General features: G+C 39.6%; 1 protein-coding gene across 1 annotated transcript; it reads left to right on the top strand.

Annotated features, from left to right (window-relative positions):
• The first annotated feature begins 803 nt into the window (after nucleotides 1-803).
• On the top strand, nucleotides 804-11,638 carry cul4a (cullin 4A). Its single transcript, XM_031324323.2, has 20 exons — nucleotides 804-1,517; nucleotides 2,749-2,864; nucleotides 3,141-3,244; nucleotides 5,920-5,989; nucleotides 6,079-6,152; nucleotides 6,227-6,389; nucleotides 6,482-6,571; nucleotides 6,759-6,841; nucleotides 7,370-7,437; nucleotides 7,939-8,057; nucleotides 8,184-8,376; nucleotides 8,496-8,600; nucleotides 8,714-8,824; nucleotides 9,044-9,129; nucleotides 9,294-9,401; nucleotides 9,731-9,844; nucleotides 9,927-10,032; nucleotides 10,127-10,299; nucleotides 10,451-10,603; nucleotides 10,728-11,638. Exons 1-20 carry the CDS (start codon nucleotides 1,376-1,378, stop codon nucleotides 10,821-10,823), a joined length of 2,274 nt encoding a protein of 757 aa, XP_031180183.1. The 5' UTR covers nucleotides 804-1,375; the 3' UTR covers nucleotides 10,824-11,638.
• Nucleotides 11,639-12,670: the final 1,032 nt, after the last annotated feature.

The following is a 12,670-nucleotide window of genomic DNA, read 5'->3' as shown; positions in this document are numbered from 1 at the left end:
ATACAGTAAAATCAGAACACGGATACATAATGTATATTTGCTACTTTACTTTTATCACAAAAATTTGGAAGCCCGTATAGTACTTTGTACTCAACTACATTCATTTTACGTTAGTTAGGCCTACTAGTTACTTTGTAGATTCAATTAATATCAACTAATACATTCTGATGTACACATCACTACAATCCAGGGATATAATATATATTATTCTGAAATGGGCCATTGTGTATAATGAGTAGGCTACTTTTATTTTTGGTACTTTAGTTACATTTTGATGCTAATACTTCTTTACTTTTACTTAAGTAAGATTGTGAATGCAGGACTTTCACTTGTACAATAACAGAGCATTTCTACACTGTGGTATTGTTACTTTTTTAAAAATTCTGAGTACTTCTTTCACCATTGCATTTCAGTGGCAGTGATGCACTTTATGTATGGCTCACATGTTTTGAGTAAGTTACTGCCTTTTTCAGGACAAATGAAGTGTTGTTCTACGCAGTTCTGACATACTGGACACTGTAGGAGTTAACTAACTCCACAAGATGGCAGCAGTGCAACAATAAGGATGCAAGCTGCCGTTCAAAACAAAAGAAGAGAAAGAAGGGGGGAAATGACAGTTTTACGATAGACTGGTTTTTACATGACACAGGCAGGGTTATTATGGAAATTTGAAACAGAACATGTTCGTTAAAGTGACTTCCTGATGAGGGCAGTAATACGCAGTAGCGTCTAAACTGTCACAATTTCTCACGGGGAAAAAAAGAAGAAGGAGGGGGGAAACAGGTGACGGTGAAAGTCCAAACTGTCTCTGAACGCATCTCGGCCGCTTTTCACCCAAGATGCACCTGTCCAACTGAACTGTCTGCGAAAAGCCATTTTGTTGTGCTAGCTAGCTATGATGTGGGTAAAGAAAGCCACCAATAATATGGGTCTGTTGTATCAACGCTAACTATGTCAATTTTAGGTGTTTGTTTGCTGTTGCGAAATACAATAATTGAACTCGTTAAAATCTGTAAGTAATCAATACTGGCATGGACTAGCCTAAAAAAAGCTAAAGTGTTGAGGAGTAGACGAAAGCTGGTAACGTTAGCTAAAGTGTGCTGCAGTTTCATATAACATAGCTACTGTTAGCTAGCTAGCTAACTATCTGTTTACTTAACTGACCGTAGTTATGTTTTCTGATTGATTAACCCAACATTAGTCAGTGTTTGTTTGTAAATGTGTTTTAAATATACTGCGACTGTCTGCGCTGTCCACCAAAGACAACAAAGAGTCTGTGTTGCTGACAGTAAATAAACAGGCGATTGAACAATCAAACAGTAACTCAGCAAAACACTTGAAGCATACAGCGATAAGCCAAAGCGCTAATCTGATAATGGCAGAGGACACCCGGCAGGACAAGAGAGCCAGCTTCTCTGCTATACCGGAGCACAACACCAACGGGATGGCCAGGACCTCCGCTGTGGCCTCAAGCAAAAGTGGCGCTTCAAAGAAATTAGTGATCAAAAATTTCAAAGGTACTGTCGCTCATCGTTTTCACCTTTGTTATCTAACAGCATCAGTCACAACGATTTATCTTAAACAGCGAACGTTGTAACTTTTAGACCATAACGTTACTGTATGTTGTCTGTCTCTGGGTTGTGTAAGTTACACATTGCAGTAAGGTCAACAAATTGTAACGTTACACAGTGTAACGTTACAATTTGTTGACCTTACTGCTCCGTAGGGCTGGGTATCGTTCAAGCAGTGTTGATACGTGAATTCGATACCGGTTCCTGAACGATACTTTTTTTTTTCGAAACCAATTATATACATTCCATTTAACACAAATATATTACATTAGGTACAACTCTTTTATTTTAATTGTTCAGCTCCTTTAAACATATGTGACGCACACTGTAAAGCATTTCAAAATACAACACATGTGAGCCCCTTATCTGTGGTAACTGTTTTTCCTGCATGCCTCTACAAGGTGTAACGTTAGACAGCCAATCACAAGTATTATTAGATCTTGGTACAAGGATGCCGCGTGTTCATTGGCTCACTGACGCTGATACGATGTACTCCGTAGGTATTGGAATTTAATGGTAATGAATGACAAGGCATTTTTCGATACTTGATAGGCTACTATGGAGGCAATTTGGTCGGTGTCTAAAAGTTACAAAGTTCGATACCCAGCCCTACTGCTCTGATCAGTTCATGTCCGATTTGGATAGGGTTTTTGTAATTTTTCACATGCTTAACATCTCCCAGTGATGTTTTTTTTGCTTGCTGCATTGATTTTATGTGGTGTGATGATGTTTAAAGCCTCTCACAACTTCAGGTCTTGATAAAGACAGTATATAATATAAGGCAGTAACACAGTAACTTTTTATATAGGCAGGCAGCTAAGCAGGCATCTGCTGATGCATCAAATACTAATAAAATATATTTCATTAGCTATAAAGACTCAGAAAACAAGTTTAAAGTATTTGTTTGACAACAGCAAAACTGGAAGCTTTTTTCATATGTGCAAACTTGTTCAGAACAATAAATGTCTCAACTTATTTACTATCACTGGACCGTAATCCATCAGAACTGATAGTTTACAAATGTGCAACTTATCATGTTGGTGTTAAACACATCAAACTAGGTTATCTCTGAATGCTAATATTGTTTCATAAGCATGAATGAGTTCCTGTCAGCTTGTTTGGTGGTTCCCAACATGTATAACATATAACATTGTTTTTATTTATTTTTTTGTAACAGACAGGCCAAAACTAGCAGAGAACTATACTGAGGACACGTGGCTGAAGCTACGCGATGCAGTGGGTGCCATCCAGAACAGCACCTCTATCAAGTACAATCTGGAGGAGCTTTATCAGGTTTGCTGAATCTTTTTTTCTCCCATACAATACATACTTGAAGTTGCCAATGGTAAATCATAGCTCAGGGTTAAAATAAACTTGTGGAGACAAGTTAATCTATCGCATCAAAACAGTATCTACTTTTGTGTGTTATTGTTATATTGGTGTACATTAATGTGCACATTGAATACATCTAAAACATCTAACCAGTGGCCAAATCTAAAATAAAAAATCCGTAATATACAGTGTTTTTCTTGTGCTCTTGTCTCTTCTCCTTGTCTCTCTTTCTTGAAGGCGGTAGAAAACCTCTGTTCGTATAAAGTCTCCCCCACGCTGTACAAGCAGCTAAGGCAGGTCTGTGAAGATCACGTACAGGCCCAGATCCAACAGTTTAGAGAATATCCTTTTTTTTTTTTTTTTGAACAACCACATCAGTCAAGTTATGTGTCGAACCTGTGGAAACATTTACTGATGTTGGAACAAATAGGATGCATATTGTGGGGTTCTTACATTTAGTTCGCAGCCTACTGTTAAATACAACGTTGAGTGAGGTCTGTTCATTTAGGAGTCCTTTTCAGATCAAGCAGCCCATGATTCATAGTAGGAGAAGATAGTTAGCCAGCCTGAACACACTGCTGCAATCAAAGCTAAGTGCAGTGCTCATTTTTTTTAATCGCAAACTTGCTATTTTGACAGTGATTCTAAACTAGGGCTGGGCGATATGGAGAAAATCAGATATCACAATATTTTTGACCAAATACCTCTATGTCGATGTTGTGACGATATTGTAGGGGTGACAATTGGTGCTGTAACAAAATATCTTCACAATTAGATTTTAGATAAATCATCAATAATGTGGATATAATGTCTAAGTGGGTAAAGGCAAATAATAGAACAGCTAGAACAGTCTAGTAAGTTCAGAAAATGGCATCACTTTACTGTAATGCAGCCTTTAAAACCAGGAAAAGACTAAACATAAGCCATTTACGATATTACGATATCTAAAATCTGAGACGATATCTAGTCTCATATCACGATACCAATATAACATCAATATATTGCCCAGTTCTATTCTAAACTCTGTTTTGTTTGGAGCATTAAACTTAACTAACGAGGTCTGGGCTTTCCTGGCACGCATCAGGTGTTGTTGCAGTCTTTTCTCACAAGAGGTCAATATACAACAAGTTTGGCAGCTAGCCTTTATCTATCTATAAAGTCAGGAATCTCTGTCTGTGAGTGACAGTCTGCAGCGGGCAACAGACAACTATTTGGAAATGAATACCTCTGCTGTGTATTTCACCATGTGTGTTTCTGAGCGCAGATGCTAGATATACAAATGTTACAATCAAACTCTTCATTTCCCTGGAGTCAACGAGCATGAGCGGATAGCCTACAGGAACACCGTTGCAACTCAAACTGTGTTTGTTTACCATACTAACTAATAACACTTATAGCATTACCTCTGCTATTTAAATCCATGCGACTTTATGCAACTTTTCTACCTTTTAAAATAACTTTATAACCAGCATTGGTCCAAGCAAGTGACTAGCACGCGTCTTTGGTAATTACTACTGTAGCAAGACTCGCTGCCACCGTGACTTCTCCCTGCACAGACGCGACAAAGGCACTTTTTATTCTCACATCTGTTCACACATATTGCCAACCGTTTCACCGAGCGCCTCTGTCGCCTGGCTTTTCTGGAGCAAGTAGTCGTGCTGCTCCAAACTCCTAACAGTTCAGTAGTAAATTAAAAAAGTGTTGCTGTCTGTCGCTGGTGTGTGCCAGACGACTACTGCATTTAAAGGGCGAATATAATTAGTCAATGAGCACCAGCTGTGTCAATCAACTCACCTGGCGCTGCTTTCATGAGCCATCCCCACAGCCCTTTTCATCGGATAATCATGAGATGTTTGACTAAAGTGACAAAATTATTGGTTTTGGCGAGACTAGATCAACTGAAATGTTCAATATAATCTGACAGGATATTTGTGACAGGAATAAGCCTACATAAAAAAAGCTGATAAAATCCAGGAAGAACACATTTTGACTAAAAGTAATGACTTTTCATAATGAGTTGTCGATGTTAGTATTGGCAGTGGAAGAAGAAGTACTCAAAAACATTTTTTTCTGAAGTAAAACTATTAATAGTATGCTAAAACTATTAATCCCACACAGTACAAATCCTGCATTCAAATGTTTACTTCAAGGGAAGAGTGAAAGAGAGGCATTATCAGCACAATGTACTTCAAATTGACTTTACATACCATATGTCCAAGGTGGAGCTTTCAACGCTAATATAATGCTGGATAGTTTAATGAATAATAATGCATTATGCATCCTATTTTAATTGTGATATTTTGTGAGTAAAATCTGAATCTGCAATGTAACCAGTACCATTTCTCTGTCAGGTAAATGTAGTACAATGTTTTCCTCTGAAGTAGAAGTACACAGTAAGTCAGTAGTATACAGTTGAGTTGCATATTAAGCACTCTTGGGGCCTTCTGTAAGTTATTTCGGGGTACAATGGTTCTGGAGAAAGCTGCAATACCACAGGCCAAGCAATCGGCTCGTTGGGAACAGGCACATTTTGAACGGGCACTGCACTAGTATTTCCAAATCCTAAACAAATGGGGCTTTAACAAGCAGTGGCTGTCACTGGCAGACTATGTAAAGATGCTTGACATATTGTAAGATATAACAAGTCACTGATTAACAAAATTGTCACAAATTAAAAGCAATCCAATTAAAGAACTTTTAATTAATTTAATCATACTCAATGTCCTCCAGCTGCTTACTAGCTGTTTTTAGACTTTGTTTTTAGGCAGGCTAGCCTTGCTTTATGGACTTAAGATATAGTTTTTTGTTTTTCCTCCCAATAAGTACAGTACAGATTTACAAAAACAAAAAAACCCATTACTGTCACCCAACTTGAACACCAAATCTTTTTTGAGCCAAGAAGTGTGACCAAGGTCTTAATCCGTGCTGCCTAGCGACAGTATAATATGAATGTCATTCAAAATGTTGGTTTAGTGGAATGAGTGAATGGAAGATTTTTCCTTAACATGGAGCTCACAGAGTCTTTGGACAACCTTTCCTTCCTGAAGCGAATGAATCGCTGCTGGCAGGACCACTGCAGGCAAACTGTAAGTAGTTTGACAGCTATGCCAGTCAATACCGTTCCACTAATAGGAAAGTGTCCTTTTAAGACTGATTTTGTTTTTTCTCTTTATAGATAATGATCCGAAGTATTTTTCTCTTCCTGGATCGTACCTATGTGCTTCAGAACTCCCTACTCCCCTCCATCTGGTAAAGTTCTAGTTTATGCAAATGTTTGTTTGTTAAGGTGTACTTAGGAGGCTGATGTTATGTATATGTTGCAGGGACACTGGGTTGGAACTGTTTCGTACCCACATTGTGAGTGACAGTGCAGTTCAGAAGCGCACAGTAGATGGCATTTTGGAGCAGATAGAACTCGAGCGAAATGGAGAGACGGTAGACCGGAGTCTCATCAGGAGCCTGCTGGGCATGCTGTCAGACCTACAGGTACCTGATCGCCTGTTTATTACTGAACGAACCAGTAGAAAATAGAATGAGTGTATGTTATCGTGTTCACCTCCTGTCTCGCTTTTAATAAGGTTTACAAAGATTCCTTTGAAGAGAGATTTTTGATTGAGACCAATCGCCTGTATGCAGCAGAGGGACAGCGGCTGATGCAGGAGAGAGATGTGAGTGAGACTATCAATCTTCTATGAAACTATTTTGCTCTTTGGGGAGCATAGGTCATTCATAGACTTCAAAAAGACTTATTAATGGATCTGTGATGTGTTCACCAGTAACCTGTTATACACTTAACATCAAGGATGTGTTTCTCATCTGCAAATACTCTGAATATGTGCGTCTGTATGTGTCCAGGTGCCTGAGTACCTGCACCATGTGGCTCGACGGTTGGAGGAGGAGAATGATCGTATCATGAGCTACCTCGACCAGAGCACTCAGTAATTACTTTTGTTGATAAAGTTCAATTATGTTATCATAACATATCACTGAGACAAAAATCATGTCACATAGACAAAATAGACATTATTCCATGATTAACTCCTCCAATAAAAAATAAGATGTTCATACCAACCTTCATAAAAAAAAAATGAGTAAAGTAAACAATCAATATCTATCAATTATAATTTCTTTCCAAACATTAAGGCAGGGTGCACCTTTTATACAGTACAATACCCTTGGGGGCCTGTTTGAATTTTGAGGTGTCACTCAAAGTAAATACAGTACACTTATGTATTTGTTTCATAGACAAATGGTGCATCATAGTGTCAACTGACCGCTTACATTTCCAGTACAAAGGCTCTTCAGTAAATGTCCAATACACATCCAATACATGTTGTTCATTATTTGGAAAAAAAGAAGAACAATCAACACTGCGAAACATGCAAAGCCATACTTTCAGATTTAATTTAAACACTTTTGCTTGTTCCAGTAGTTTTAAACACATTATTTCACATGATATTTTACAGGAAACCACTTATTAGCTGCGTTGAGAAACAACTTTTAGGAGAACACATGACTGCAATGCTACAAAAAGGTACGTCTGCGTGAAAGACTTTAATAAGTCCTCTACATTAGCATGCGTGTTTGTGTTTGGCAATATATACTACAGTCGTGAGGCTTATTGCGTACAATTTTAGTTGAACTGTGCCAGAGGATTATTGATTCCACTCTATGGTGATTTTGAGGCTGTAGTTTTTGGGGTTCTTTATTTGGTTTAAATGACATTGTAAGGTGTCCCACCTTCTCAATAAACCGTGCACTCTTTTTTTTTTTGCTGCTTTAAATCGTAATCACCTCATTTACTGTATCTGCTTTGTGACCTGCTATGAAATGGTTGTGATTCAGATTTACTAGAGCACAGTCCATGATGTTACCTACACTCTTTGTACAGCTGTACACATTACTACTTTTTTTTTTTAATTTGTGAATGGAATTTTGTCATAAACACACACAAATTGTTAAAATATTAGGGTTAGGGTATTAGCAGTATTCTTTCATATGCACATGCAGTATTAGTGTAATATTTGTGTACCAGGTTTGAGCATCCTGCTGGATGGGAATCGTTTGACTGAGCTGGTCCTCCTCTACCAGCTCTTCAGCAAGGTGAAGGGAGGACTTCCCACACTTTTGCAGTTCTGGAGGGATTACATAAAGGTATACACATAGCCCAACCAACATATACGTAGACATACAACACAAAGCAATACCATCAAGAAAAACATGTTTTTTTTATGTCTGAGAAATGCATATTCACGTGGTGGAAACTTTCTCTGGTTGTAGTCCTTCGGTGGAGAGATTGTATGTACTCCAGAGAAAGACAAGGACATGGTGCAAGACCTGCTGGACTTCAAGGACAAGATGGACAACGTCGCACAGAGCTGCTTTACACGCAATGAGGGATTCATCAACGCCATGAAGGAGGCCTTTGAGGCCTTTATCAACAAGAGGCCCAACAAACCTGCTGAACTTATTGGTGGGTCAGGCAAATACATGACATGCCATGGCAGTTGTGACTCAGATTCGTATTTTAATGTGGTTTTCATCAGTTCCAGCATGTGATAACGCATCTCTTGGTTATTGCTTCCAATTCAGCTAAATATGTGGATTCTAAGTTAAGAGCAGGAAACAAGGAGGCTACAGAGGAGGAGCTGGAGAGAATCCTGGATAAGATAATGATAATCTTCCGTTTCATACACGGTCAGTTACACTTCTGCATATATGTTTGCTTTCTCAGTCAAATCGTGTTACCAACCACTATGAAGCGTGGAACTCTCTGATGAGACCTTTTGACCTCTGTTGTCTCCATCCAGGGAAAGATGTGTTCGAAGCTTTTTATAAGAAGGACTTGGCCAAGCGTCTGCTGGTTGGCAAGAGTGCTTCTGTTGACGCTGAAAAGTCCATGCTCTCCAAGCTCAAACATGGTGAGTCCAAAGTCTTGTATCTTGAATAAGCAAGTTGAATGCTAGCATTCATCAAAATCCTCATCTGGCTCATGCATATATGGTAAAAACATTGTAGCACTTTATCCAAAGCATCTACCCAGTATTATAGGAGATGAAGCACTAATGTAAGAAGTTACACATCGTCTGTCGTGGGTGTGAGGACAAGTTGTGCTATGTTGTGGTTTTGACTTCCTCCAGAATGCGGAGCAGCATTCACCAGTAAGCTAGAGGGGATGTTCAAGGACATGGAACTGTCCAAAGACATCATGATCCAGTTCAAACAGGTACTTTCTGCCTCTGTGCACGTAGACACACTTAAAAACATACACGTGTAGCTTTAAAGAATTGATGCCATGTTTACAGTATGTGTATGCATTCCACTGTACTGTGTCATTTAATGCTTGCATTATGCCTGCATAATTGTAAAAGTTCTGCTCTTTCTTTGCAGTATATACAGAACCAGAGCGAGCCAAGCAACATAGAACTTACTGTCAACATCCTCACTATGGGCCACTGGCCTTCATACACACCCATGGAGGTGCACTTGCCCCCAGAGGTAAGCATTTCTATGTTTTTGTGCTGCTCTTTGTGCACACTATGCTTTGGCACTTGTGACAAACACACTTGAGGAGCACATGGCGTCATGGAAACGGTTCTTATTTTTGTGGGTTTTGGTTTTTGTTTAAACGATATTCATATATTCATTTATTTAGTGTGCTTATTTATAGTACGTGAGCAGCAACATGGTTGCTGCTCAAGTTATTGAGGAAAACTGTGTTTTACTGATTGTATCTTCCTACTGGCGTTCTCTAAACATGGCAGGGCCATTACCTGATCCTTATCCGACTGTGTTGGTACAAATTTCCTCTCTTTATGTTTTGGTAGATGGTAAAACTGCAGGAGGTGTTCAAGCTGTTCTACCTGGGGAAGCACAGTGGGAGGAAGCTGCAGTGGCAGCCCACACTGGGCCACGCTGTACTTAAGGCGGAGTTTAAAGAGGTAAGGGCATGGCGCAGCCTGACGTGGCATAAAGAAGAGAAAACGTCTAAAATGCACTTACAATGACTACTTTCTCCTGCAGGGTAAGAAGGAGGTGCAGGTCTCGCTGTTCCAGACGCTGGTGCTGTTGATGTTCAATGAGGGAGAGGAATTCAGCGTGGAGGAGATTCGCACTGCCACTGGCATAGGTTTTACACGTCTTTAAACATGTGGGACAGCTATTCTATTGTAAAAGAGGTACCTGTTGTATCACATCACCATTATCTCTCTTGTCTTGCACAGAGGAGGGAGAGCTTAAGCGCACACTGCAGTCCCTGGCCTGCGGAAAGGCGCGCGTCCTCAACAAGAACCCTCGAGGGAAAGACGTGGAAGATGGAGACCGCTTCAATTTCAACAACGATTTTAAACACAAACTGTTCCGAATCAAGATCAACCAGATCCAGATGAAGGAAACGGTAAAAATACTGGCATATACCTTTCTTTCTTTCTGAACACACTACTCCTCAACCAGGGTGTACTTTGCTGTTTTGTACTTACCACTTAGAAGTGTTTTTCCTATGCATAAGGATGGTTCTTATCCGTTTTGTAAACACATTTTCCTTACAGGTAGAGGAGCAGGTAAGCACCACAGAGCGTGTGTTTCAAGACAGGCAGTATCAGATCGATGCAGCTGTGGTGCGCATCATGAAGATGAGGAAGACTCTTAGTCACAACCTACTGGTATCAGAGCTTTACAACCAGCTGAAGTTCCCTGTAAAGGTGACGTATTTTAAGCTTCTTATTCTCATTATTTAGATTGTTCTACACACACACACACACACACACACACACACACACACACACAAAGAGCTCATCAGCATGTGATTTGCTTTCATCTCAACAGCCGGGCGATCTGAAGAAGCGGATCGAGTCACTCATAGACAGAGACTACATGGAACGTGACAAGGAGACTCCTAACCAGTACCACTATGTTGCCTGAAGGGATACCACTGTTACTGCCATGCTTTCCTCACAGCAAGCATACAGCTGGCCCCCCAAAAACAGCATTGCAGCCCTTCAGCCACCCGACTCTCCTCTGGTGCCCATCTTTCCCTCCATCCACAATGCTGATCGCAGCATCCAGATCACACAGAGCTCCAGAGAGACAAGAGGGACCTGGCTGTGCTGTTTCCACTCTGCGTCATCTGTAGTGGGATGGGGCTGGAGGAGAGGCCCGGGTTGTTGATGCTTGGTTTATGTGACTTACAAATCTGCTAATGCAAAACTCAACTGAAAATGACTAGCACTTTCCTTTGTTTTTGTTTCTTCCTCCCCAGGATTTGGATTATTTTTTTTTTTTTCCTCCATCACGTCGTTCTAAAATCACTTATTTTCTACCATAGTTGGTTTGTCTTGAGTTTTAAGATTTTTTTTGTTTTGTTTTGTTGTTTTGTTCAAGGCGTTCTTCTTGTGAATGGCTGCATAAACTGCTGAGTGTAAACCTGATTGGTTGGTCGCTTTATTTGGCAGAGAAACAGCTGTTGAGGACAAGAAGAGACTTGAGAAGGATGATGTGGGCCAGATGGGTTTGGGTCAGAGGGAAGGGGTTATTGCTTGTAACACAGAAGCTAAATGACATGCAGGCAAGCCACTTGGGTATTTCTTTGGGTATCTTATATGTTTTGACCAAAATGCCCAAATGTCCAATGTCATTTGCTGACGTTTTTGTAGAACAGATTGTATTCTATGTAAGAGTGAGAAAAGTGAACCTGAATAAATGGATATTTAATGATTCAATGAATGATTTGTAGACAACCAGCTAGTGGTAGTGTTTTTTTTTATTGGAACACATGTCTTGCCCTGTTGCCTCTGTCAGCTTGAGCTTGCTATGTAGTTCATCATCACTCCTTCACTTTAATCTGATTTCATCAAATTAATCTTTTGTTAAACCAAAATATAGTCTGTTATACATCACAACACTATGTTGTCCATTTCCTATTTGTATCACTCAGCCCCAAATGATACAATAAGAAAGTGGACAGTTGTCTGTTCTCTTTCCGTACACTTGATTTTGAGGTATAATGAAATCATTTTTAATTTAGGATTGAAAGGCACTCGGTCTATTTTCACAATAGAAATGATCCATTCAGGATTTTAATATCTCAAGTTACTGGAAGATGGAAGTACTGGAATACTTTCACTATCACAGCAGGCAGTGTACAGTTTTTGTATGATTAAAGAAATAGATCTTAAATGTGTCAAGAAGAGCTAGATGTCTAACCTAGTCTCATTTAAGCCTCAAGAAAACGACATGCCTTTAGTTAAAAAAAACCGTGGTTGAACTATGCAGGGAGAATGTAGCAGGGCCCTGATAAGTCTTTAGCTGAGGCATTAAAGCAGCCTCTGCGTTCCTTCGAGGGTTTTGCACACCCTCGTGAATTGGTGAATGTGTCAGCTGACTACCCACAAAACATGCACCATGCACTTTGCAGCGTGCACAGCACATGGTCACATTCTACCTTCACTTATAGAAAGCTAAAGGGTCTCCAGATAGTACATTTGATATACCATAGCTGATATTTTACATGCATTTAAAAAAAACAAAAAAAAACAAACATTGTGAATGTTGTTAAAGTGTGCATTACTATATTCACCCTCATTACATTTTTAATTAATTAGCCTTGACATATTTCACTTGTGAGTTCCCCGAAGGAGAGTTGAAATATTCCTGGAAGTGCACATTTTTCTCATAAGGTGGCTTTTTACACCCAACCGGCATATGTACAGTTATGTAAGTCTGTAATATCAACATTTAGCTATCAGCAAACATTTCGCATGCAGTTACAC

This window comes from Sander lucioperca, chromosome 3, assembly GCF_008315115.2.
Source record: "Sander lucioperca isolate FBNREF2018 chromosome 3, SLUC_FBN_1.2, whole genome shotgun sequence".
Lineage (NCBI taxonomy): Eukaryota > Metazoa > Chordata > Actinopteri > Perciformes > Percidae > Sander > Sander lucioperca.
This window is presented reverse-complemented; position numbering and strand designations above follow the sequence as displayed.